Here is a 27,079-nt window from a genome sequence, read left to right on the forward strand (position 1 = left end):
TTGAGATGCTGTGCAGATCAGTGTGTAAAGAGCCGTCAGGTGGCTCATACGGAGCACACAAGCATCGTTGCGGCTCCAGTGCCACAGTGTCAAAACCACGTGCCACCACAGGGCTCAATCTGCATGGCATGGCACCGTGCAGATGGAGCTGCTGCCTTCCCAGGACCTGTGCTAGCAGCTTCACAGAGGCCATGTCACTCCTAGGTGGTGTATCAGAGTGACAGTGGGGAGCAGTGCTGCATTGCTCCTCGCTCATTGGCATGGAGCTGCAGGTGAGGGCTTGCTGCTCTACACCACAGAGGCGTGGGGAAGCACACATGGCGATGGTTGGGATGCTCGCTGCTTTCTCTGGAAACTTTTCTTCATCTAAAAGTATTTACACGTTTTACAACATTGCCAGGGTTTGAAAGGACAGCAGTTTCAGTGTGCTTGATTTTTGGACGATGAATGCATTAGGTTGAAAGAAGGCCTAAAAAGCTAAGGTAGCACAACTTTGGGTTTCAAGGCAGGAAGCCGAATTTAAGCATATCATGGTGTTTTCTGTGTTCTCAGTAGCAACGCAGGCAGGGAGCAGAGGGCGAGAGGCCCTGGGCTCATAGAAGGTCTATGCACTCTTGGGAACAAGGCTGATGCTCCCCTTCAGTTCCAAATTCAGCAGACACCAGCTCCATGAAGACAGCAAGCCCAGGAATTCCAGTTAAGGATTGGAGGGAAGAACTCAGAGCTTTTGCCGAGGGCCCACAACCCCCACCACATTCCCATGGCCCCGAGCCAGAGGAGCTGTGAGAGCAGGGCTGGGCGAGGCATCCCTCCCTGCACTGAGCAGAGCCTGCTGCCCCGTGCGTGGGACAGTGATGGGTAGATAGGCTTGTTGGTGAGCACTGTGCCGGCGCCAACCCAACCATCTTTGCAATGGATGCAGAATGGAAGCAGATCACTTTTATTGAGTGGTGAAGGAAGATTTGTTTTCCAACTTGGGTCAGAACACCCACACTCGGGCTCCAGGTTTTACAGCACGTTCACGGCCCTGAAGCTGTGATTCTCAGACACCGGGCAGCCTTGCTCATACTGAAAAATCAGTGGCTATCTGTTGCCTTACACTACCACAGCCATAAGAACACGCATCTGTAAGCTGGACAACCCGGCCGCCTTCAACCAACTCGTGTCGGTGGGGTGTCAGCTCGAGAGGCCGCCCTGCAGCCCTCGGGGAGCAGCGACGCCCAGCACCACCGCCAGCGGCGGGCGCCGCCGATGGGCCCGCAGCCCGGTCCGACTGCCGCCGCAGCGCTGCCCGGCACGCCCTGCCGCAGAGCCGTGCGGTGCCGGACCGGAACGGACCGGACCGGGCCGGGCCGCCGTAGGGCAGGCGGCGGGGCAGGCGGCGGCGCAGCCCGGCCTAAGGCCGAACCCGCCGCACCGGGTCGGGCTCCGCGCACTGCGGGCGGGCTGGGGGAGGGGGCCGCTCCAGCCCAGACTGTGCATGTCCCAGTGACGCATTGCAGGTACGAATCCACCAATCGGCGCCCTCCGCTCGGAGTCCCAGCTACGGAGCGACGTTTTTTCTAGAATCCTCCTCCGCTCGGACAAATAGTCCCGCGGGTCGCCCCTCCGGCGCCCACCGCCGGCGTTCGACGAGCGTCCGACCCTTTTCGCTTCTCCCCCTGCCTCCCGGCGCCGGGTCCCGGGGGTCCGGGGGCAGAAACAGGGCTAGGCGGGGGTGCGGGAGGGCCCGGCGGGCTGAGCGCGGGGAGCCGGGACTCGTTTCGCAGCGCCGTTCCCTGACGGGGAGAGGGGTGGGGGGAGGGAGCGGCGCGGAGCGATCCGCGCGGGCTGTGAGGCGGTTTATGAGGCACGGCTGGCGGCCGGGCAGGGCTCAGTGTGAGGCGAGCCGTCGAGCGGGTAGGTCGCTGGTGCGCCTCGTGCAGCCGTTAGCTCTCACCGCACCCCGCAGCCGGGACGAGACACCATGGTGAGTCCGCGGGGCCGCACCGGGGCCGTGCGGGCGGAGGGCCGGGTGGTGGAGGTGCCTGCGGGATGAGGGAGGGAGGCGGGGGGCTGCGGGGCGAGGCGCCGTGCGGGCGGCGGGACGGGGTGGGGCGAGGTGAGGGGTCCGCTGGCCGCGGGCAGAGCGCGGCGGGGCGGGCAGGGGCAGAGGGTCCCACTCGGAGGCGACCTGCGCGTAGGAGGAAGTGGCGTCGGGCGAGTCCCGCTCGGGTCCCTTTCCCGCCCTGGGGCGTTGGTGCGGATTCAAAATTCAAACTGCCCTGAGCTCGGGCGCCATGTCGGGTGGGGGGGGGGGAGGGGGTGGTGGGGGCGGTGGATAACGGTTCCTTCGGGGAGGAGAGCGCGGGAGCGGCGGAGTGGGGGGGAAACCCTGCGACGGCGGCACCTGCGCCGCTCAGCCTCTCGCCTTCTGCCCCTGCGGAACGCGGCCGGAGGAGTGCGGTCGGCTGGAGGGCGCTGTGCCTGGCACGGCGCGCTGCGCAGCCCACAGCCCCTGGGCAGCACCGGCAGCGCGGCGGGGAGCGGCTGGCTCGCTCCCTCCTCCCTCCTTCCCGCTGGCCCCGCGGTGGGGCCGAGGCCGCGGTACCGCCCTGCTGCTGCTCTGTGTGAGCTTTTTTTTTTTTTTTTTGTGAGCGGTTCTGGTTTCCCGTTTTGGTCATTGCGGTGGACGGTACTGCGTTGTCTTGGTCAAGCGCAGTGCAGTTTTTTTTTTTAAGCGGTGCGTTTGTTTAGGATTCTGATCGATTCTGCCGAGTTAAAGCAGGTTGGGATTGGAGAATCGCAAAGGATACGGATTCGGTTGCTGAAATTTCAGCGGATGCTGAAATATACAGAAAATAATTGTGTCGCAAAGCCTCCACCGATGGCTGCTCAGAGCGACCTGTGCACTAAGAGAAGGTGCAGTGTGGTGGGACTGACTGCTTTCATTCATTGCCACCGTTATGGACTCCTGCTGTGTAACACGAAAGATGGGCACTTAAAGCTTTTTCACCCGCTTTAATTAAAGAAGTTAAATGAACTGAAGCTCGATTTTTGTGCCTTTTCTTTAATTGTGAGCATAATCGGCAGGCTGTCTGTAAAGAGCAGTAATTCCAAGCTGGCTGGCCGTGGCCATCGGTACAGAACCAAAAATGGAGTATCTTCCAGTGAGGGATGGGTGTGTCCAGGAGGCGCGGTCATGGCTCCTGGCAGCCCCTGCGGACTGAGCCTCAGGGCTCCCGGCCCGGTGCTGCATGTGTTGGGGGAAGTAAAGCACTTCGTGCCGGTGTAAGCCGACCTGCTGCAGGTGTCACTCTAGTCTGTGTGTGCTTGTGGTTCTCGTTCTTTGGTTAATTCTGGCAGAACAGAGCTGTTTGTTCTGATCTGGCACGTGTGAGGTATACCAGACTGCCAGGTTTTGAAGGGAGCTGCCTTATCTGTTCTGTGATTTGCCTCTAGCTCCATGTCAGGTAGTGTTGGTGAGATGTGGATCTGTTGAGGGATATTCAGGGGTGTTACTGCATAACAGCCGGCTGTAATGAAACACTACCTCCAGAGGCTGCGTTTGCTGCATATTGCAGCTCCCTCTTCCCTAGGCAGTGTGGATACGTTGTCAGGCCCCTGACTTAATGGGGGAGGGGAGGTACTGCAGTAAAAATGCTGCAGTGTAGATGAGAGGAGGTCGTACCCAAGCTGCGAAGCCTTTGAGGAGGAGGCTTTCAGAAGGATGTTTTCTTTAAGAAAGAAGCATGTTGGGCTAAAGTGAGGAGCACTAGGTGGTCATAATGTGACTGTTATTGGAGTCAGGGTTGTGTTACTGAAGGTGCGTGTACTGGCCAATGATGTGATGTGGGAGTACCTAGCTGCAGTTTGGCATGGAACCCCCAAAGGACCTCCACCAGAAATGCATTGGCCTGTACTTGGAACAGGGATCTGGGATTGGGGCTGAGGGCCGCTGCTGCCTCCATGCAGCCCAGTGGGTGGCTGCCTTGCTGGCTCCGCCTCTGGCTGCTGTTGCGCAGTGCTCCCTGCAGTGCCCGGCACTGCGGAGTGCAGATGGTGTTTGTTCAGCCCTGCCCCACCTCCTTGCTTATCTTTCAGCTGCCCTGTACCTATGGCTCCTAGTAAGTGTCGTGCTCTTCACAAAGGCCATGCCTGTTGAAGCTAGTGACAGAGCTCATCCAAATTCGTGGCTGCTGGCTATAGGAAGTTGTAAGTCTCTGCAAGAGTTCAGGAACACTTAGCAGCTTAAACACTGCTTAATGTCATGTCTTTACATAAAACGGTTTATATAAAACAGTATGTGACTCAACTTGGTAACCCTGAGGTACTGACCTAAATAAAGTAGGTTCTTGCTACTTACACTTGATGTACTGCTTTCTGGGGTTAAAAATATCGTGTGGAAATGTAGCACATAACTCTCTTCACTTGAGTGATAAAAATGTAAATACTATACAGAGGTACATGTCTGTGTTAATGGTACATTCCTGCTGAGCAGAAATCTGTTAGGCTTCTGTTAAGTGTCCAGCAGGATGCTTACACTTTCTCAAAGCCTGATGTGGAATTGATGACTTCCTCACTTGTCTTGATACCACTCTTGAGAAGCTCATTAAAGAAATACTGCCTACAGCTGCTGAAATGGGAGCAAGTAGAGGGTATAGCTATTGAATGCTCCTCACCTGATCTTTTAGAAGTTGCTTGTGGTTGTGATCTTGATTTCTGGTGTAGATGAGTCAGAGGCTGTATGGGAAACTGCTTATCGCTGCCCTTATCTTGGGCTATTTTATTTTGGACTATTACCATGCATATATTTCTTGTAAGCGGTTTAGCTGTGTGTGTGAGCTCAGTGTAAACAATGTGGAGATGTAATGTACATCAAAATCAGCAGAAATGGGCAGGTGATGCTTACCTATCTCAGTACTACACTAACAGAATGCTGTTGTGTAGGGCAGCCTTTGTAGGCAAACACAATTGAAAACAATGCTATTGATATTGTAGAGATAATAGAAAGGTTTTTGATAAAATGATCACGATGGGAATGAACTGAAATAGTGTTGCAGTGAGAAGGTGTCTTTGGTGTTTTGAAGTCTTGACTATTAAGTGTTTTATGAGGTAAGGAGCTCAAAAGAGATTCCTTGATGAAATGGATTGCCTTGTTAATGTCACAGAATGGCCAGGGTTGGAAGGGACCTCAAGGATCATGAAGCTCCAACCCCCCTGCCACATGCAGGGCCACTAAACTCCCCATTTAAGGAGCTGCCCAGGTCCCCATCCAACCTGGCCTTGAGCACCTCCAGGGACAGGGCATCCACAACCTCTCTGGGCAGCCTGTTCCAGTACCTCACCACTCTAATGCAGCTGTCCTGAAGTTGTTTGAAGAACCAGCTGACTTGGAAACCTAGGGAAGACATTTCTACTGTTCTTAAACACCTTTGTATTCTATCAAGGCTGAAGCTTAGTTGGATTTGTCCTTGAAGACTGTAAGGGTTTTTTTTTATTGTCAAATCCAATTGGTCTTAAACTGGTCCCAGATAACAGAATGTATGAAGTGGTGCTTACCTAACTACTGATGCCAAACCTGTAGGCCTTTGTATTGCTGGGCCTTTGCCTGGTGAGTCTGTAAGCTGCCTTGCGTTACTGCTGTCTGCAGATAAGTTTGAAAGAAGTCTAGGCAACTAAAATGCAAATACATGGAAACTACCAGATTGGGTGGAAGCTGTTAGTACTTATTATGTGGGCTCTGTTTTTTGCTATCTTGCCTTGGACCTGAGGTTCTGTTAGTGGAGGGCGTACTTAATTCTAGGGAAGAACATCTTTTTTTTTTTCCTAGTTACAGGATTGTAACTTCTGAGAAGAGACAAGAACCTACCTTAAATTTGGGATGTAGGGGGATACTGTTGCAAGGTATAAAGTGTCTAATGGAAGCGCTGATAGCCTGGTGTGTTAATGAGCCCCTTTAACTGATCTGGGGGGACCTGCAGGCCTTGGGTTTCTTAGAGTAGCTTGGGTAATTGCGCATGGAAATCCATTCTTGGTGTATCAGATATTTATGGGGTCAGGAAATGACAATCTGCTAGTTCTTAGCAGGCTATCTCGATGACTTCTGAGCTGCGTTCATTGGAATTATTTACAAATGAGGAAGGCAAATCCTGAGGAGAAGTTGCCGGATTCAAAGGCAACTACAAATATGTATCTTTGCTGAAATTTTTCAGTAACTATAATGCTGTTCTCTTCTGTTGCAGGCTGATCAACTGACAGAAGAGCAGATCGCAGGTGAGGTTTTCATATGCTGTGCTGATACTCCTACTTAACCTGGCGCATCTCTTAATCCAGTGACAGTCCATGTTATGCAAGTTACCTAGCTTTCTTAAATACTGAGGAGATACTGGTGGATGCTGTTACTTATTGCCTAAATCTTAAAAGCTTATTCTGTAAAACACCAATGAACAAGATGAATTTGAAGCTTTGTCTGCTAAAACAGTTGTAAATAGTTCTGTAGGCACTGGAACTATTTATTGAAGCTGTGAAGATTATTTAAATGCAAACAAGTGTGTGTGGGTTGTGGGGGAGGATGGGGGAGGTCTGTGGACTTAAAGTTTGAAACCACCTTCCAGCATAAGGCAAAATAATTTACTTGGTGCTCTCCTGTTGTCAGTGGAGGTATTTCAGACTAGCTGTTCAGATAGTAGCAGACAGTGCTTTCACGATAACTGTTGATGTTCCATATTTGGAACTGCATTGTGTACTTGGACTGTTCCGAAGGTCTGGTACATGCTCTGAAATGCTTAAGCAGAGATGTAACTCCCAAGTGTTAGTGCTGGCCCCTGAGACTGGTCTCATTCTTGTGCACCCTGCACAAACAGCATCTGTTGCTGCTCTCTCTGAAGATTGATTTCAGCTTGACTAACTGTAGCCTGGAGTCATATCGATGCGTTGGTAATGCAGAACTCAGCCTTGCTGCAGATGCTTTCCAATTTGAGATTTCTGTTCTAACAAGGGTGTAGCTACAGTACTGGGATGTCTGTGTGACTGTCAGATGAAACGATGTTAGGGGATGTTTGGATTCAGCTGATGAAGCGTGGTACCAACTCAAGCATTCAACCTCTGAGAGGCTTTGGTATTTAGCTGTGGTGTGGTTCTTGCAGGCGCTATTAAACAGAAGTGAGCTAGTTTGTTTTTACTTTAACGGCTAAATTTTAAGAGTAAGAATATTCTGGTGGCTTTTAGACTTCAGAAGCTTGCTCTAACTCATAAGAGACTATTATGGTTTTGTGGAAAGCTCTTAGTCTATTTATGTGTTGTCATGGTGCTGTCTTGTAAGCACACGTCAGATCTAGTTCAGCTACATACTTCTTTGAGTTGCCTCATCTTAAAGGGGTTTGGGAGCAGGCTTTATCAATTGTTGCTGCTGCTGCTTTGATAATGGTTCATTGTTTCAGTTCTTAACTGTTGAAGCTTTATTAGTTGATCTGGCTGATTATGGAGTATAAACAGGAAGCTTATTCTTAACACTACCTTGGGATTAGCGATGATAGTATAGTAGTTCCTGGAGCCAAAAGTGGGTATTAATACGTGTGTCATGCTAGAATAGAGTTTTCATCTGCTTGGGAAGAATAATGGCCTGGATAATTGGCTGAACTTAGAACTCAGCTGTGGTATTTCATGAAGTAAATGTCTGCAAGTAAAGCCATCGCCCTCTGATGCAAAAACAAGGCTCATCTGTAAAGCAGCTAGCTTGAATGTTTAGGAACAGTTGCAGATGCCTAAGTGTACTGCTTAGCTTTGCTATGAAGGTTAGTACTTTGCATGGGGAACCTGTTAAAGGTACCAGTTCAAGTGATTGACGAGGGTTGTGGTTACGTGGTGGTCTTGAACCCTTGCTAATCCATTTCAGTTTCAGAAGTTTAGCTTTTGATTTGAATATGGGCTTAAGGAAACAGTAGTAAAGGTAGAGACAGACTTCCCTTCATTGAGTAGAATTTTTAAGTGGTAAAATGCAGTTCTCATCTGAAATATGGTTTTCTTGCCAGAATGCAATTAAAGATTCCATATGTTCTTTCTGCTCTGTGAAAATGCTGGAAATTCTTGCCCTGATGTAAGGCTGGAGGTTTTTTTTTTTTTTTTTTTGTTATGGGCTGAGGCAAAAAACCTGTTGGGCCTATCTGTTGTATGAATGGCTTAACTGCACAAGTTGGGGATGTACAGAGTGTGGATAGTGGCTGTAGCTCTGTTCAGAACTGTATTTGCCAGGCCGGATGGATTTCCTTTTGCTTAAGCATTGCGTTAAGCAAGGTAAATAGGCCAGAACTGTTTGATGTGGATGGCTAAGAAAACTTAAAGATACTTTTTGTCCCAAGGCAACTGGTGTAGTGAGCAGTTCTTCCTTCACCAAACCTCAGAGGTCTCTAAATAGACTCTCAGAACAAGCAGACCTATGTATGGTGTTTTGCTGTGCTTTGTTCTTAGTGTGCTGCAGCCCTCTGGGGAGCTGACCACAACAGCTATTTAAATTCGTTTCATAGCTAAAATAGTCATGTTTAAGTTACAAACTTTTGGTGGGTCATAGGAGAGCAATTCCCATTCACCCTTGAAAGTTTGGAAATAGCTGTCTAAGCTGTTCAAGAGTGACAGTAGCAATTAACTGAAGGAAGGTGATGTTATGCTGAGGCTGAGTAGAATGGTGGTTATAACTTCAGCGTCGTTGAATAAAAAAAGATGAAGTTGTCTTTTGGTTATCTCAAGTACTCAGGGCACTCTATGGAAGTGTAGAAAGCAAGTATTTGGACTTGCAGGAATTGCTGCAGTGCTGTGTTGTCTGCTTCGTGTTTGGGTTATAGTGGCAGTCTGTTCTGACTTTGTCTATGGCTGTGGCTAACAGGTGGCTGTTTTGAGCAACACCTGAGTACCTGATGCTTGTTGGAGACACTCTTCTGAGGTTCTTGAATGATGGCAGCCTATGGTTGTTGCTACTGGGCTTGACCAAAAAGCCCTTTCTTCATGTAAAGTCTGATCCTAGCAAACTCATTTGCCTCTAAGCTTTCTGGAACCTAGCCCTGAGGATTGCTTGCAAGTTATTGTAGGTACAGGTTGTAGCTTCTTGTTTGGGTAGGCTTCTAAGCCCATATTTTTACAATCACACTGCAGAGAGAACTGTTCCATCTGGTCCTGTGGTAGCCTTCCTCTAAGGCTTGTGTGCTGAACAGCGAGAGCTGGCTTTTTGGAGCTGAAGATGTGGAAGACTTGCTTTTTGTTTTTTTTTTTTTGTTTTTTTTTTTGTTTGCTTTTGTTTTTTTGAATGGAACTTGGCTTTGGTTCTCATATGATAGCTGCATCCATGAACTACAAACAGCATTTTTTAGTTGCATTTCCAACACTTGCCAGTTTGTACCTCAATATCTAGTGTTTCAGAGTAAGAAATGGGTGAAGGCTTTATGCTGTACTTGATTAATTCATATCTGGGAAATCCACTATCTGGAAAGGAGGTTACTTGGAAATGGGGGAGGAACTGTAATTCGTGGAAGTATTTCTAATGCTCTTGAGCTAACTTCCCCAAAGGCATGATATTGAGTGGCCTTGAGTGCTGCAAAAGGATCTGAATGGCATAAGGGAATAAATCAGTTTTTCAGGCTTAACTGTAATTTTTCTGTGAACAGCTACAGTCCAGTGAAATAGTTGAAGGTCTGTAGCTGAAGACAAACAGATGGCATGGATTAAAACCTACTCCATTTTTGGACTACAATTAAACATGTTATGCTTGTATTAATATTGCTGGCAACAGTACAGCTATTGTAGGGGCCTGAGAGGTAGCACTGAAAAACAGCCAGTCTTGCAGCTGCTTTTAACTAGTTCTGTTGAGGGCTGTTTCAAGATATAGTAGGGCTGAAACAGTTTTCCAGGCAAGTTTGCAGAAATTGGTGTGACTGCAGTGGCCTTTTCTCTTGAACAAGTGATTACTGAAGCTGCTGTGATACAGTCTAGACTGAAAAGCTGCAGTACTGCAGTGGTGTTCTTTTTTGGCAAGGTATGGCCAAATGTGGGAACCATGGTGCTGGACTGTGGCTTGAAGTAGCTGTTCAGAGTTCTGTGTCCAGCAGAAGTGAGATGCAGTGAAGCTGTTCTACATTGAGTCTTAATTACAATCTGCCCATTGAATGGTCTCTTACTACTAATAGAAGTGTATTAAGCCGTAGCATTTGCATTTTGAGTACAACTTTCAAGCTTTTTCTTAATGTAATTCCCACTACTTTTTCATAAGAGAAATCTTGCCAAGGATGTGTTATTCTAGTTGGTAGCTGAAAGGAGTAGCTCTGTATCGAGGATTCTTCAAGGTGATTTGTAGCAAATGTCCAACTGGTCCTGAAATGGATGACCTTCCATTTTCTTCAAGCCAAAACGTGGTGATTAGACTGACAGAAACATCACCATCAGGGCATCAACTCTGTTGATGTTTCAGTTCCAGCAGGCTGAGCTCTACACATTCAAGAATATGAAGTCAGGTTTAATAACTTGCTCCAATAAACAGCAGTGGTTCTGAAAAGGTTAAATAAGCTCTCCATTGGAAAACTGGAAGCACTAACTCCTTTTTGTTGTTGTACAGAATTCAAAGAAGCTTTTTCACTATTTGACAAGGATGGTGATGGTACTATAACTACAAAGGAGTTGGGGACTGTGATGAGATCACTTGGTCAGAACCCCACAGAAGCAGAATTACAGGATATGATCAATGAAGTAGACGCTGATGGTAAGATCTTAACAATAAGTAACTGTTTACTGGAGTATTGAGAAACATTTTTTCTAACAAAGCGATTATCTTGCAGGCAATGGCACAATTGACTTCCCAGAGTTTCTGACAATGATGGCAAGAAAAATGAAAGATACAGATAGTGAAGAAGAAATTAGAGAAGCGTTCCGTGTGTTTGACAAGGTACTGAGATGTTTACCTCAACAAATCCTTCTGTTGGAAGAGCTCAGACTTCTGATAAGATTCCTTAGTGAACAAGGGGCGTTTGCAGTCCTACTGTCTAGAACTAGTTAATTAGTTGTGCTGAAGTTGAGTTATACTATGGTGCTGTACCTGAAAGCCAGATGAGTCATTGTGGGTGACAGTAGAGATCTGCTATATTGTTTTGCTTGCTGTGGTACCTAAGTACTTGTTGGCTGGCAGGGGAATTGAATAAATACATTGTGAATCTTTCACTTCAAGTAAGTTGCTGTCTACTGTTAATCAGCTCCTTAAATGAAATGTAATTTTAATCAGAAAACACACAAGTATCGTGCAGTGTGGGGAAGAAATAAGCAGCTTTGAGTCCATATGCACCAGTATTTTGATGTTCTGTCCTGGCTGGGATGTGTAAAAGTGGCCTCTGAAGGCCTTGTGGTTTTGTGCTGGATTGCCATAAAGTGGGAGTGTGAGAAACTGCTCCTGGTCTGAGAAATAAACAAGTGACCCAAATGGCCCATGACTGAGATGCTTGTCACCATCAGTGATGGTAATGCCTCAGGACAGTAAGGTAGGCTGTGTCGTTTAAGCTCTTTCTGAAAGTCCTCTCTAAGATGGTGTAGTCACAGAATTGTAGAGTGGCTTGGAGTGGAAGAGACCTTAAGGATCTCACCTGGATCCACCTATCCTCTGAGATCCTGGGCAGTACATAAGATACGCTTGTGGCTCTTTATTGCCTCATGCAAATGTTAGTGGTTCTATCTGTGTAAACTTCCAGTGCTGATCTTAGGAATCGTAGCTTTGAGTTGCTAGGCCTGAGGGAAACTGGAATAAACGTGTTTTTTTTCCCCTCCCAGGATGGTAACGGTTACATTAGTGCTGCAGAACTCCGTCATGTGATGACAAATCTTGGGGAGAAGCTAACAGATGAAGAAGTTGATGAAATGATTAGGGAAGCAGACATTGATGGTGATGGTCAAGTAAACTATGAAGGTAAGGAGCTGTTAACAGATTGTGGTGCGCTTTCCATGCTGGTGCACTTTCCAGTTGCTGGTAATGGCAGAATTTAAATAGGACAGCATTCACAAGGGAGGTCCTCAGCAGTTTTAATGTCTCTTCAAGCTAACATCTTTTTAGTACATACATAGGTTTGAGTGGGTCACTGCCATTTTGTTCCTAAGGCAGCTGTGAACTATGCAGCATTAAAAAAAAAAAAAAAAAAAACACACAAAACAACAACAAACTCTTAATGCTAATAGCCATTAGTATAAGAAAGCTAGTTAAGCTATTCACATACTGTTCTGTTTATTAACAAATGTTGATCTGAAACTACATCAGGAAAGTGAATGTTCTGACCTCTGGCAGGTCACTGATCTTTCCACAATATTTCAAAAATTTAAGAGGAAAAGCCTGTAAAATACCTATCAATTTTACAATCTTTAGAAAACCTTTAAAATAAACTTTAACACAAATCAGCTGCAATGCTAACTTTCTACTTCTCTTTTGTGATGTTGAAACTTAGATAAACTCATGCAAGCAAAAGTTTTTTTCCTCTTCTGAGGAGCACGCAAGCTGTCTAAGCTTGCTTTCATTTTAGCTTTCCAAGCATATTAGAAGTACCAGCTAGGGTATTTCCAGTTTTTCTCATCCAGGGTACTGTTCCCAAGGAATAGGTGTGGCTTCTCTTTAAAACTTTATTGTTGTTCCTGACACTAAACTGAGTCTGTGGTTCAGTAAGCTATTCTGCTGTGAAGTCCATGCCAATGTTTGTACCTGTTTTGTGTCTGTAGCTGACTGTAACTTCAGCAGCATTGGCTCCTCTCTTGGCATGTAAAGGGTGACTGCAGGTTGACAGGAGATGACTCTGAACAGTCTTATTTGGAAGTCTGTGGTGGACTGACAGTTTTGATGGAAGTAGAGGCCTTTAGCTGTTAATTGCCTTTTTTTTTTTAAAAAAAAAAAAAAAAAAGGAGGTGCATAGGCATGACTGGTAGAAAAGGGAAATGTCTTTTTTTAATGTAACTGGAAATGACATTTTGAAATGTCATTGGCCACTAGTGAGGCAAGTCACTTGCCAGATGTTGCAACTCGTGTTCTTCTCTAAATAACTTCTGGCCTCTTTCCTTTTGCAGAGTTTGTACAAATGATGACAGCGAAGTGAAGACGTTGTACAGAATGTGTTAAATTTCTTGTACAAAATTGTTTATTTGCCTTTTCTCTGTTTGTAACTTATCTGTAAAAGGTTTTTCCCTTACTGTCAAAAGAATATGCATGTATAGTAATTAGAAGGCCATTCCTCCATGTTTTTCTCCTTTATCTTACTGTCATTGTTCTGATTTTTGGAAAATTGATCTAAGTAACAAATGTTGCATGTGGCTTACTCTGGATATTTAAGCCCTTCTGCACATCTAATGTTAGATGGAGTTGGTTCAATGAGGGAACATCTGGATTGTTTAAAAATAGCTTTCTCTAGAAGATGTAGGTATGACTAGTGTAACAAGTTACATAAAGTAAGTTAGGTTTTACCATGCATTAGCAGTTCCTTATTTAAAGCAAGATGCTGACTCCAGTTTTCCAGTGCACAAGAGTTTATTCCGCTTCTGCTAATGGAGATTAAAGATTCCTACAGTTGACTGCAAGATAAAACCACGTGGATAGCATATGTGGCTAATGCACTGTAGAAAGTATTCTGACTTACTTCATAGTAACTTGTTTGTGGCCATACCTGTAACATGTTGTTGAAATGTGGAGTCTTAACATTGTGGACGATTGACAGTCAACAATATGAATCTTAAAAGTTGCACTAATGCAAAACGGGTGTATTATCCAGGTACTCGTACACAATTTTTTTTGTACTGCTGGTCCTGTACCAGAAAACATTTTCTCCTCTTGTTACTATGCTTTTTAAACTTTGTTTAGCCACTTATTTTCAAAAAAAAAAAAAAATCTGCTTATGGCACGATTTGCCTCAAATCCATTCCAAGTTGTATATTTGTTTTCCAATAAAAAATTACAATTTACCCATACTGTTTCAATGTATCCTTGAATTATTTACAGGATTTGTTCAATACAGTTGCTGCTCTGTGTTTCAGTATGTAGCAGTTTGATTTGCTTATGCGATGGATTGGCTGTCTTAAGAGCTTGGAAGGTGAAATCCTAGACCGTAAACTCTGGCCCTTTATTAGTATTGTTGACTTGAAGAAGCTTTCTTACTAGTAGTTTAAAATGTATTTTACAGTCTTGTGTGGAGCTTGGTGCTTCAATATACTTACCATAGTGACTGGCTATGCCCACTATCTGTAGACATTGTGAACTGGATGTTGACCTAGTTCAATAGTTGACCTAAAATTAAAATTCCTTGTTCAGACAACTAAACCTGTTTGCTTTCTTTTAATTATTTTTTGGAGTTTATTCCCTATCAGCTGCTACTTTGGGGTAACATAGTCTCACACCTGGGCTTTTCTGAAACTGCCATGTCTGAGTCTGTTGCTTTTCAGGATGTGGTCAACTCAAAGTACGTAAGGAAAACCTTTTCTTACTGATCTGCTAGTAAGCATGATTGTGCTTGTACCCCTTTTTGTTGACAATTACAATGTTCTAACACAGAAAACAAACCTCTTTTTGACCAAGGGCAAATCCAAGACCTCAGAGGCATGGCAGAGGCTATTCATGTTGTTTTGCCTCTGTACCCTGGATGAGAATTGACTGACTTCTATATATGCTGTGGGGTTGTCTTAGTTGGGTGTTCTGGCACCTGATGACCCCACTGGTTCCTGCAGAGCAGTTCCCTCATGTTTTTAAAGACATCAAATATGATGATTCTTGCAGAATTAAGACAGCTGGTATCCCTGATTGCACAAATACGTGAAAAATGTTCATGGTCAGTGATCTCCAAAAGCACAGCTTCCAAAGGACTATAAGTACCTCCATTTTGAGGGCTTATCAAAAGTGGTTAAATGGCATCCATCAGAGTGCCTTAAGTTGTTTGTGCCTTGACAATTGGATTCACAAAGTTCATGGAGGCTGAATATGAGGAACTGGAAAGGCCATTTACACAGCGCTCATCCTGTGGCTTAGCATCTAGCTATAAGATATTGATTTCTAACTGGTATGGGATAAGAATTTGAGATTCTGATTTGTAGGGCTACTGGAAGTGTCACTTCTAAGGTAAGGAAAGTATGCAAGAGTCTGACTGGAAGCCCTGTTTGTCAGTTCAGTGTCTTTCAGCAGCCACAGTCTGCTATTACATCTCAGCATGCATTTGAATGTGTCCAACTTAGAGTAAAAAGAGAGAAGGGGCCTCACTTTTCTGACAGACTGCCTTGGCCGAGATGGTTGCAATTCATACAATGAATGGGTGAAGACTATGAATGAGTGGGTTAAGAAGGTGGCTCTAACACTGTCTCAGCTGCACATGGTTCAGCATTCTGTAACTAATGAAAGAGCAGGCTTGATTCTAATGTCAGTGTTCATGTTACTGATACGTAAAAGAAGTTTCTAGGTCAAATATTGAAGTCTTGTAGTTAAAATGGAAAACAGATTGTAGTTCTTTCTGGTACTTTCTGTAGAATGGGAGGAGCCTGTCTTTGGAAGTAAAGATGGTAAGTAAGTGGAAACTAATGGCAATCAGTACAAATTCTCTGAACAGGAGAACACTTTCATATGTTGTACAGAGTTTCTGCATGTTCAGAATTTAACTGAAACTTCTGGGCTAGTGGTTCCTGACCTTATTTGAACAGGGTTTTGTGTGAAGTGACTACCTTGTCCATGGCAATCTAAATGGCTCTAGAGTCATAATGCTGCCTTCTGGCTTTGTAGGGAGGACTGCTGTGGTGTGCTGCCTTTGCTGGGAGAATCTGCTGGGTATCTAAAGGAAGATGGGCAATTGCTGCTGTAGCCTGATGAATGGTAGTGTCTCTGACTCCTCCTAGTAGTTGCAGAAGACATCAAGCAGGCCTACAGTTAGCAAAGAAAGTGAAGGAAGCAAGAAGATGCTATGTATTTCAAGACTGAGAAGGCTGTGAGTTCTGAAAATACTTCCCTGGTCAGCTGGAGTTGTGGATTTTTGGTGGAGGAAGGCATAACTGGATAAGTAATAGGAGCTGGTGAGCTTGTGGTCTGTTAAGATAGAGCCAGTAAATTGAGGGCAGCTAATGAATAAGGAAGATATAGATTTTGTATTACATAACCAAACTAGCTGAGAACTTCTGCACAGTGAATCTTGAGAAGCACTTCAGTCTTCACTGAGTGAGAGAAGTAGGTATTTAAGATGATGATTTGAATGAATATACTGGGCTAATCAGAGTCAAAAAGTGTCCTGTTCTGCCAAAAGGAGTGATGGCAAAATAATATGGGCACACATAATAAATCTGTGCTCGACAGAGAATAAGATAATAATCTTTGGGGTTGAGAAAGGGAACCAGAAGAGAAAGAATGGAGAGTTTGTGTAAGTAAATCTGTACATTGAAGTATTTCCTTTTTCTGTTTACACGTAGCATTCTGTATTTAATATCTGTGGCTGGAGTGAGAACTGTACTGAGATGGAGATGAGAACCCTAGTTTTCTGATTTCCAAGAAGTATGATTCTGATATCAGATAGTGTCCTCTTCAGATGATGCAAATGTCTGTTTTAAATTGAGAGTGATACCTCTTTGCTGGCTGCTCCCTGAAAGAGAAATCGCCACTGATTCCTCAATCTGAGCTATAGAAGGGAGAGTGTTTATTTCAATGTCTTAACCTTGGGAGTCCTGAGATAGTTAAGGAAACTGCGAAGATGCAGTCTAGGTAGAATACCTTAAGCTGAAGTCTTCAGGACTAGAAGAGTAAGTAAAAGCAGCTTAAGAAGAGGCATTCCATGCACAGCTGTTTGACAGCATCTGGTGAAGTAACTAAAGCTAAAGTGAAACTGAAGTTTCACTAGGCCAAGCTTAGGGCTCCCTACAGGCCACGGCTCCCCTGAAGCACCTCAAGAAACCTTTTAAAATCCTTGTCTGATTCTTTGCTGAGCTTTAAAATGGGTACTACAGAAAACCTTTGGGCAGCTTTTGCTTGCTTAAGAGTGCTTCACCCAAGGAGAATAAATGCTGAAGAAACCTCCATGAGATCAAGGCTGGAGGCCCTTTGTGGAGTAGCTCAAGTTACTGTGCAGCAGATTTAGGATTTAGCTGGTAGAAATCAGGTTTGATGATGGCTTTTATTTCCAAGGGTCTGATCAATTCTGTTTGGCTACGGAAGAGAAGTATCATGATGTTGCTGTAATGTTTGAATTACCAAAACAATGGGATGAAATTTGATTGAATTTCAGCAGAAATTGTATGGGCTTTGTTTTATGGGCTTTGTTTTAAGGTCTTAGTTTCTTTGCTGCCTCTGTTTGATGGTCTGTCTGCCATGTTAGTACTTCAGGGAAAAAAAAGTCATTGCTCACTGCAGTGAGCAAGCATCTACATTAGAAACACCTACATCAATTCAAAGACTTTATTCTGCATCTTAGGAAATGCACCTCTTTGCAGTTTATGAAGTGTAGGCAAGCAGCTGCTGCAGTCATTTGATGAATAACAGTCTTAAGCAAACACGGAGTAGTCAGAGAACACCTGGTGCAGTTATATTTCTAATACCAGAAGCATGGGGAAAAAGCATCCAGTGTTCAAATCTATTTCTTCTTTTAGCTCTAATGCAACCTTCTCTTCCGTACCTACTAAAAGGATGCTTTCACTGGGAATGCCAATAGTTATCCACTGTTAGTACTGTAGAATGAGGAGAGCTGCACCTTGTTTCCTCTGTGGGCAGAGGTACACTGCTTTGCCAATTACGCTGAAAGGCAAAGCTTTACTGCTGACCTGACATGCTTCTGGGGAGGAGCCTGGAGTCCTTCCAGAGCAGACTCCTGTTAGTTTATAATGGTGTCACGCTGTAGTGCTATTTATGATCAGCTATTTCAATAATTTTTCTAAGAAGCTACTCTCCTCCCTCTTTAAAGGTTTCACTGATAGAACAATTGGGATCTAATGTCAGTTTGCCTTTTCATCAGTCTTTGAGGAATGCTTAACGAATATAAGGAGAAACTGAAATGATTGTTCACATTTGCAATAATGTCTTGGGGGATAAACTACACAAACTCAATTCACATACTCCATCAGTTCACACAGTATGCAATTTTCTTCAAGCAGCCCAGCTCAGTCCTGTGAAGGCCACATGCAATTCTAAAGGAGGAGGCAGGAGAGTATCCATTTTCAAACCAAAAGCTAGTATTTTGCTGCCAAGTCTTTCTGCTTGGAATTTTTCCTACTTCAGTAGATTTCACAGGGAAAATACTAACTGTATTAGAAATGCACAAAGAAGAAACCCTGGTGCCCTGTGTTGTGAAGACTAGGTAAGCACTTCTAGGTACGTAGATATAAATGAGGGAGTGATGGCAGTTGTAGCTCACTTTCAAGATGTAAGTGGGGAATGGTTCTGGTGACTGTTGGATCCATATGACCTGAATTATCTATTTCACCTGAACTTTAAAAACATAATATACCAAGTAATGTTATTTCAACACTTTTCATATACATGATCTTTCAATTCCCCAGAAGATTGCTCTGAGTGGTATAGTAAAAGGTTTTCATTGCCTACTTGCCCAGCTGTCCCAGTGAATGCAAGCAATCACAAGACAGAACTGCATCTGTGTTCAATTTCTGAGTTTTCCTTGGCAAAAGGCACTGCTGCTGCCGCCTCTGAGCCTTGTTCTTATTTTTCTGTTCAAATTATGGAGCAGGTGGGTTTAGTTCTTTGCTGAACTCCAGCAATTCTGAAGTGCTCTGATCCATGGTCATTTCTGTGGATTGCTCTATTTGTTGGCAAATTGAAGCTGAGGCACTGGACTCTTCACTTGCTCTCAGCTCTGCTCTAAAATTGTCTTCTCTGTATTGGGTTGGGCAGTACTTCTGTCCTGAATCTCTGTACTCAGGATACCATGGGGATCTGGAAACAGTGCCCAGTACCCAGTAACAAAGCTCCTGACCTTGCAAGAACAGACATTTGTTTTGGTTTTCAGGTTCAGGTGATGATTAGAAGGATGCTCAGGACATGTACAAGTGCCTATGTAAGTCCATCATGAGGCAGAAAACAGCACCAGGTCAAATCTGAGTTTCTTCTATTTATGCTTCAACACTTGAGGATTAAGTTCTTATTCTAAGGTTGTGAGGTTTTTGTTTTCCCCCACAGAATTACAGGGGTGCAAGGGACCTCTGGAGATCATCTAGTCCAACCCTCCCGTATTTGTGAGTTGGATTTTACCGCTGTATCATTCTCATCCAGTGTAGGGAAACCTGGGAAGAACCAGTAACATGGAGGTCCTGTCACCTTCCTGACTATACTGACCTTTCCTTCCAGGTTATTAACTTCACACCAGAAAATATTCTCAGTTCTCTAGCTCCCAAGTTTGCAAGTAAGTAAATCACATGAAAATCACATGCTGGAAAGACTGATGTGTGTATTTCAGCACTGGAGTACACCTGTCACTCTCTTTTATACACTTCAACTAAAGGGCACTGCAGTCTCAAATTGATTTCAGTGGTCTAAGCCCTCAATATCTTGACCATTTCTGGGGTAGGTGTGGGTATAGTCATTTTTAAGGATACGCTCAGGTTCATCCCAATTCAGTTAAACATGCTGAACTAGAATAAGAAGTAACTTGTGCTGAAATTTTAGCACAGAATTTATCAATGGGGCATGAAATAGTAAATATCATTAGATAACATCCCCACTCTGCATCCTGAAAGATAGAGTTCCTGCTGGCGTGTAGCCCTGGTAGGTATCGTGGCAGTTACAGTCTTTTCTGCCCAGAACTGTTTAAAATCCAGCTATTTTGAAGGAGAAAAAAAAAAAGCCCAACACCCAATCAAGCACAGAAGTGCTTCATTTTATGGTAAACTCTTTTGTACTGCATGTTGATATTCATAATTATAAACAGTTATGTAGTAAAAACTAATAGAAGCCATTGCAAAATCTGGAACAGTCAACATAGTACCAGAATTGACCATTATTCTTTCTTAAAAATCATAGGATGGCTGGGGTTGGAAAGGACCCCAAGAATCGTCAAGTTCCATCCCACTGCCACAGGCAGGGCCACCAACCTCCAGATCTGGTACTAGAACAAGTTCCCTGGGGCTCCATCCAACCCAGTCTTCAACATCTCCACATTCTCTCTAGGCAGCCTGGTCCAGCACCTCACCACTCTCTGTGTGAAGAACTTCCCCCTGACATCCAATATAACCTTCTCTCCTTGAACACAACTTGTTTCATTCTGCTGTCTCAAGAGTTTCAAGCATGTACTTCATTCCAGTAAGTGTTATGCAAATGAAGATTTCCACTCCTAAAGCACACATGGATAACTGAGATGCAAAACATACATAAATCACCTTATGCCAGCTGAGGCATTGGAGCTCTGTGTATGCCTAGCACATGTCTGTAATTCAAATCAGCTGTGCTCTCTAGATCATCAGCTCAGGTGTTGCTGGTAGTCCTGCCTTGGTCACTGCCCTGTCTGCAGCAAAACCAGCTGAGCAGAATGTGTGCCTGCACCTCTGCCTCTAAATGTAGGCAGAGCCACTGGGCTTCACACTGAAGCTGTAAAGGCACTGAGTGTGTTCTCCTATTTCAACTTCAGTGTGGTAACCACAACTATGGGACAGTGACTCCTCAGATAACTGCAGAAAGGCATAACAAGCTCAGCTACTAACACCCTAACAATCAACAGTAACTTCCTCTCAGCTGGTGTGTGATATCTTGTTACCCTCATGACCATTTATCCCCATACCTGTGGCTTTTGTAGAACATGAGGGCATCAATCTTCTAAGCACAGCTCACACAGAGCTGTACTGCATGAAGTGTCTTTGTAATGGCCTCGAGGGCCCTGCTGGAAGGGAGGTCACACATAAGCTCCTTTTTACATGATTTTGGCCAAGGTGCATTAGGAAGGCTACTAAAGCCATCAGCATTCTCCTCCTGACTTTTCAATCCTGAAGACAATTAATGGTGTGCTTACTGAAAAGCAATCCATGTTGTTGTTGCTGTTAAACATCCCATAAAAATGGGCAAGAATATGGTCTTCTTACCTTCTGTGGGTTTGAAAGGACTGAGAGCATCTGTCAGGTTCAAAGGAGGCACAGCAAGGATGAATTCATCTTGAAGCTGAGACTGCGTATTCACTTTGAAGCAGTAGCAGGTGAATTGACTGCATGCCAATGTGGCACAGGCATAATGTATAAAATTCCATTCTTGCTTAAATTACAATTGCATACAATTTGAAATGCCTTCAAGCTCTCGCCACACCAAGGCTGATCCTAATCACTTTGGTAGCAGCACTCTATCACATGATTCCTCTGGCTTCTGTAATACACTTCCTGATTTACTGCAAGAGATGAAAATCAAGGCCACAGAAGCTCCATTTTAGTTCTTCCTTCAGAATGTCACGTATGTAATTTATTCAATTGCCAGCAACACAAAGGCCATGCCAAGCAATGAGATAGCTGTGGTTCACCTCTGTGCATTCTGTACCTTGCTGAATGACTCTCTAGTCATAGAACTTTCAGTTTGGGGGGAAAAAAAAGTATTTCCACTCAAGAATACTTAAGTTATTCTACTGCTGGATTATTACATAAGATGAAACAGCAGCTGTCTATGCTTACCTGACTGAACTTGCTAAATCAGAAGTGGAAGTATTGACACAGCCTCTTCTTCCAGCAGGACTAAATAACAGCCAAGCTGAGCAGCTGGAAAGCAGTGAAGTCTCCAGTCACAAAATGAAGATTTGTCCTGGCCCAAGTCAGGCTCCTAAGGGGATGCCTTCGTGATCTTCTGCACGAGGCTTGGGCCGTCTCTGCCCACATCCGAGGCAGGTGCCAAGCTGTGGGCTAGGGAAGAAGTTGAGCAGCCATATTAGAGTAGCAGCAAGCCCGAGTAATCCAGCAGACTTGGCACTCTGCTCCTGGCCTGGAGTGGCTCATGTCCAGGAGGAACAGCTCAGCAGAAGCTGTCTGCAGAGCAACGAGATGGCCAAAATGCTGCCAGGTCCCAGCATCTGCCTTCCCATCTCCAGCAGGTTGAATCATTGTGAACTGATTCTGGGGCTCTTAATTCCCCCATTCACAGCACAGGGATCATAATCAACTTAGCACTGTGCACAAGAACATTTCATTTTACCTTTAGATACAGCATTATTATTATAGTATCTGAGCCCCTTTTTTTTCTGAACCTGGCACTACACATGTTATTTTGAATCTTCCCTAAGGACCAGAATTGAATTATTTCTTTTTTTAGGAAACATTTGTTCAGGGGTCTCTTAATCTCTCTGCAGCTGCCACTCAAGCCTGTCTGTGCAGCCCTTTGTTACAATGCCACTAAACCTGGCCCCTTAATTACAGGGTGCCAGCTTTTGATTCTGTTATGAAATGAACACAGAAGCACTGGCGTTTTCTATTTCTGCATGAAAATGATTCACAACATAGAATGTACTGTACTACAAAAAGGATGGCAGCAAACAGTGCCATGATGAGGAGACAGAGGCAAGGGCTCGCTGCTGTGATGCTTGCATGTACCAGGCATTCTAAAAATGGCCTTCTTCACAATTAGCTAGAAAAAGCTCTAAACCATAAAAGGAAAACCATTGGTCTAACAGCAAGTGATGCCAGCAGGCTGCTTGAACTCAAGGAAGGTGATAATTCAAAGAGAGGTGACACGTCAAAGCTTGCTGGACATCCACTCAAGGCTACCTTCATTACCAGGCAAGCCTTGGTGCCAGGCTTTGCTTTGAACAGAAAACACGTGCTGTGCTTGAAAAAAAATGATATGCTCCAAATAGGACTGAGCACTGCTATTCCCTAACAGGTTGACTGTGGCATTGCTGTCCTGCGTACAGCCCCTTGTCAAATCCAGGGCGCATAAGGGCTGGCTGAACAGCAGATCTGGGGAGCTCAGGCTGCTGCCCACATATTCCCCATGGAACACGCTTGGCAGAGAGAAGGCTGTGAGTAGGCTGAGCTCTGGCAGATTGTTCTTCCCCCACCACAACTGAAAAATGAAAACAACGCTGCTGAGAGCACTCAGCTGGATGTCATCTGAAATATGAAAATGTGGGTGTTGCTTCCCTCAATGTGTTCTTAGGACCCTCTCATGCTTGGCATAGCCAGCACTTCAAGGATAACATACTGCTTGCAAGGACTTCTATGAACTCCAAAGGCACAGCAGCGCTGGCTAAGAGAGGTTTGCAGTGGATAGAAGGGGGAACTTCAGCTAATGTTGATAAATTATAAATTTATATATATAAATTATAAACAGATTAACACAAACCTCCCAAGAGCCTTTGAAATACAACTTATGCGTGACTCTGGGAAAATGTATGCACAAATGTAAGCATAGAAGCTCCTACTGGAACAGGCAATGTATTGCAGCTGCTGATATTGTTAGTAAAGCAGTATCAGCACAGTTAACGCTTGTGTACATTTAGTCCTTTGCCTGCAAGGAATTCATGCATAACTCAGCCATGGTCTTGGCAGTATGTCTCACAGTAGAAAGGCCCTTTTCCCTTGTGGGGCTGAATCTATTTACTAGCCAAGAATTTCACGGTATTGTTCACTTCTAGGTACTAGGATGGAAATGAAAAGAGGATTTTTATCGTGCAAAGCAAGTTATCTATGCTGTATCTGTCACATCTAGAGTTCTAGAAGGAATGGTTTGGGCTTCCCACAGCCCTATCCAACCTGGCCTTAACACCTCCAACGAAGGGGCACCCACAGCTTCTCTGGGCAGCCTGTGCCACTGCGTCATCAACCTCCGGTTAAAAATTTCCTGCTACCACATGACCTAAATTTTCTCTCTTTAAAGCCATTCCCCCTTGTCCTACCACTACCTGCTTGTGTGAAAAGTCATCTTCCCTCCTGTTTGTAAGCTCCCTTCAGTTACTGGAAGGCCACAGTGGGCTCTCCATGGAGCTTTCTCATCTCCAGGCTGAACAAGCACAACTCCCTCAGCCTTTACTCAAAGGAGACATGCTCCAGAACAGTGTTGTTAAGAAATAAAATAAGCATTAGCACAGTTCTGCAGCGCTTACTTGGAAGAATAGTGAAGCAGTGTACTAATACAAATTATCTGAGACACTCTGCCCTGTGATATGTAGATGCTAAACTTTCATTTGAAAATCCTTTAGGATCTCATTAAGAGCTCTATGCAAGGCTGCCTGTTGCTGTAGGAGAGCCATTGTGAGTAAACAACTTCTTAAATGAGTTACAGGTGCATCTGTTTTACAGTAATTTGCAACAAGTTATGTGTAGCACCCTTTAAAACTGTACTTCCAGCCTTGGAATTTCAGCCCGAAACTGGTATGCCATAGTGTCAGATGGGATCTGTTTGGCTGCTGTTTTGTAGAACAGCCTTACACTTTCTATTTATTTTGCTGTCCAATTGTTCCTTGCCTTTTCAGCTGACCTCAAGCTAGCAACTAGTTATAAACAGCAACCACATGGAGGGTTTTGGTTGTGAAACCCCAGTAATCTCATAAGCAACTGCTCCACTTCTAAATCTCATCATAAAAACAACGATACAAAACGAGGCCCCAGCACAGTGCTGCTGTCTGCAGGGGCTCACTTTTCAATTTTCATAAATGCACTGCAACATCCTGTGAATGGCTTAAAATGCACTTATAGTCAGGGAAGGGATTTTGTAGAAGCAAGGGCTCTGCGTTCTACATTCATGCTGAATATAAACATCATAATATACACAAGTCTTACTTTCCAGTTGGTATTGTCATGAGAAAACTCTGTGCTATGAGCAATTTCACATCTATTGCTGAATGTCAGCTTCTCGATGTACAAGAATATTTGGTCACATTTTACATTTCCAATATAAATTCTATTTTAAAACAGGAAAGTCTTTCAATATTTATGATCCCAATGGTTTGTGACTGTCAAGATTAATGGCTCCTGTTTCTTCTGGGGTTCTTGGACCTCCTGGACATGCTGGGAAATGCCTTTCCTATTAATCACCTTTGCTTTGCCATTCATTCCCAGGTCAAATTTGCCACACTAACACGTGTCCAACCTGTTATTGGCAGTTACTCAAGGAATTTGCAACACTTTGTTTTAGCTCAGTGAGAAAGGTCACAGGCTTCCAACAGCTTGCTGAAGCTTTTCCCTTCCCCACTACTAATCACTAGTCTAATATGGCATCCGAGCTGCAGTGCAGCTTCATGGAGTCAGAACCCCTACAACCCCAGAAATGCACATCTCTACCACTGCAGCGGGCTGCAGGCTCTATCCCTGGCATTTAGCATCCCTTCAATTTTCTGTAGTCCAGTTATGCCTGTCATTCTAATAAAGCTTCTGCCTAGAGCATGCTTGTCTCTCTGTGAAGCTTTGATGGTTGTTTTGTCTTGCAATGCTTGGACACTGCAGTATTTGTTTTACCACTTCACTGACTTGTTTTGGATGGCATCCATGGTGGCCTTCCCCTGCTAGCTCATCTGCTTGCACTCCCCAACTCATGTTTACAGGCATCTTGATACTTCCCTAGGGTTCTGTTATCAGGGCTGGACAATGTTTTTACTCTTCCCCATTTCTAGAAGCAGAATTAATTCCATCCCTGCAGCGTTTATCCAATTGGTCTTTTCTTTGACAGAACCAGTCCCATGTGGCACAGTGACCTCCAGCCAAAAGGATTCCTCTCATCCTTTTCCTAGGACACTCAGATCTGCCAGATGTCTACAGCAATATCACCAGCAAGCAGTTAGGAGACATGGCAAGATTTTCTGCTTGTCTGGGACAAATCCGTTTCAGTCAGCAGCTATGGAGAATGGTGTTCAGTACCTCCTACCTCATTTTTTTCCTCTCTTTTGAAGCATACAAAAGAAGTATTATTAATCACCTGCAGTTGAATGCTTGTCCTAGAACAATGACCCCTCAATGACACAGTTGAACGCAATGAATGCAAAATGAGAATGGCAGAATTTGTAATGACTGGCTGAGGCATATGCTGGCTAGTTTGGTGGTTGGCACATCCCCTACCTACTACTGCAGCCATCTGAGTTCAAACTTCTTGTGGAGCTAAGAGAAATCTATTAATAACATTCTAAGCTAGGACACAGGTTAAGAAGGTACCTCAATAAGGTATCTTTAGAGAAGCAAAATTATTTATTTCCCATCCATATCATGCAAACTAATAATATGGTTTTATGCATAGTCTTTTATTGGTCACAGGTCAGCTGACTTTTCAGCTCTCCAAATGTTTCATTCATAAGCCTGCTGTCCTGTTTTATCTGTCACCTCTATCGCTCTTTTCCTGTATTGCCTGTACTTCTTAACCTCTTCTCTATCTCATCCAGTGTTGCAATTAAGTCACCACCTGCTTTTTCAAACATACCAACTTTAATCTATCTGATCTCTTAAAGTTATTGACACAAGAAAATCTGTATCATGAAAGCTAGCTAATACATAAGAAAGAAATCCAGTAAGATCCCTTTTGTAAAAATGTCTTGTTTTGTACTTGCTATACGTCAAACATTCTTGCATGGTCTTTACATATGGCCATGTAAGCTTCTCGCACTAGAGAACAGGACTATTTGATGGTGCATTCAGATATTCAAGCTGATGAAGGCTAATTCTTTGTTAGATTGTAAAGAAGGGGCATCGTGATTTTTTTGCTGAGCATCTCATGACATTTTAGATTTGAATGGGGCTTAAGGGGTTTGTGGATTGGCCTAGAGTCATCACCGTGCTGCCACTAAGCATCTTCTTAACAGCTGTTCTTTCCCTTAGAAAAATTATCAAATGTCAAAATGTGATGGCTGGGTGAACTGTCCTGTTATCTCTACACACCTCAAATTCATAATCCTTCCCAAAGACAAACAAAGCAAAGTACATGTGAAAAAAAATCAGGAGGCTATGACTGCACAAAGGCTTCATTTTTATGCCTGGCTACAACTGACAATCAAAAATAAGGAAGGGAAGAGATGAGAATTAATAAATATACATTATCATAACTAATGGCTATGAAACAGCTTAGGCTAGAGCACAGCTACTAAAGAACAAGGTTCTATTTCTGGAGACAAATACGAAAGCCTTTTACAGAAGATAAAAACTCAGAACTGACTAGTAGAAGTTGGTTTGTGTAAAGCTAAACTACTAT

At 44.2% G+C, this 27,079-nt stretch overlaps 1 protein-coding gene across 1 annotated transcript; it reads left to right on the forward strand.

Moving 5' to 3' along the window:
- The first annotated feature begins 1,864 nt into the window (after window positions 1–1,864).
- Window positions 1,865–14,296, forward strand: CALM2 (calmodulin 2). The gene is made up of 6 exons (XM_042879786.1): window positions 1,865–1,969; window positions 6,225–6,255; window positions 10,580–10,723; window positions 10,800–10,906; window positions 11,779–11,914; window positions 13,054–14,296. The coding sequence occupies exons 1-6, from the start codon at window positions 1,967–1,969 to the stop codon at window positions 13,080–13,082; spliced, it is 450 nt and encodes a 149-aa protein (XP_042735720.1). The 5' UTR covers window positions 1,865–1,966; the 3' UTR covers window positions 13,083–14,296.
- Window positions 14,297–27,079: the final 12,783 nt, after the last annotated feature.

This window comes from Lagopus leucura, unplaced genomic scaffold (assembly GCF_019238085.1).
Source record: "Lagopus leucura isolate 7727_CA_CO unplaced genomic scaffold, USGS_WTPT01 Super-Scaffold_73, whole genome shotgun sequence".
In the NCBI taxonomy this organism is placed as follows: Eukaryota; Metazoa; Chordata; class Aves; order Galliformes; family Phasianidae; genus Lagopus; species Lagopus leucura.

Coding starts and splice junctions, on each gene's coding strand:
- CALM2 (XM_042879786.1), top strand. Junction 10,907..11,778: donor CGTTCCGTGTGTTTGACAAG/GTACTGAGATGT, acceptor TTCCCCTCCCAG/GATGGTAACGGTTACATTAG. Junction 11,915..13,053: donor TGGTCAAGTAAACTATGAAG/GTAAGGAGCTGT, acceptor TTCCTTTTGCAG/AGTTTGTACAAATGATGACA.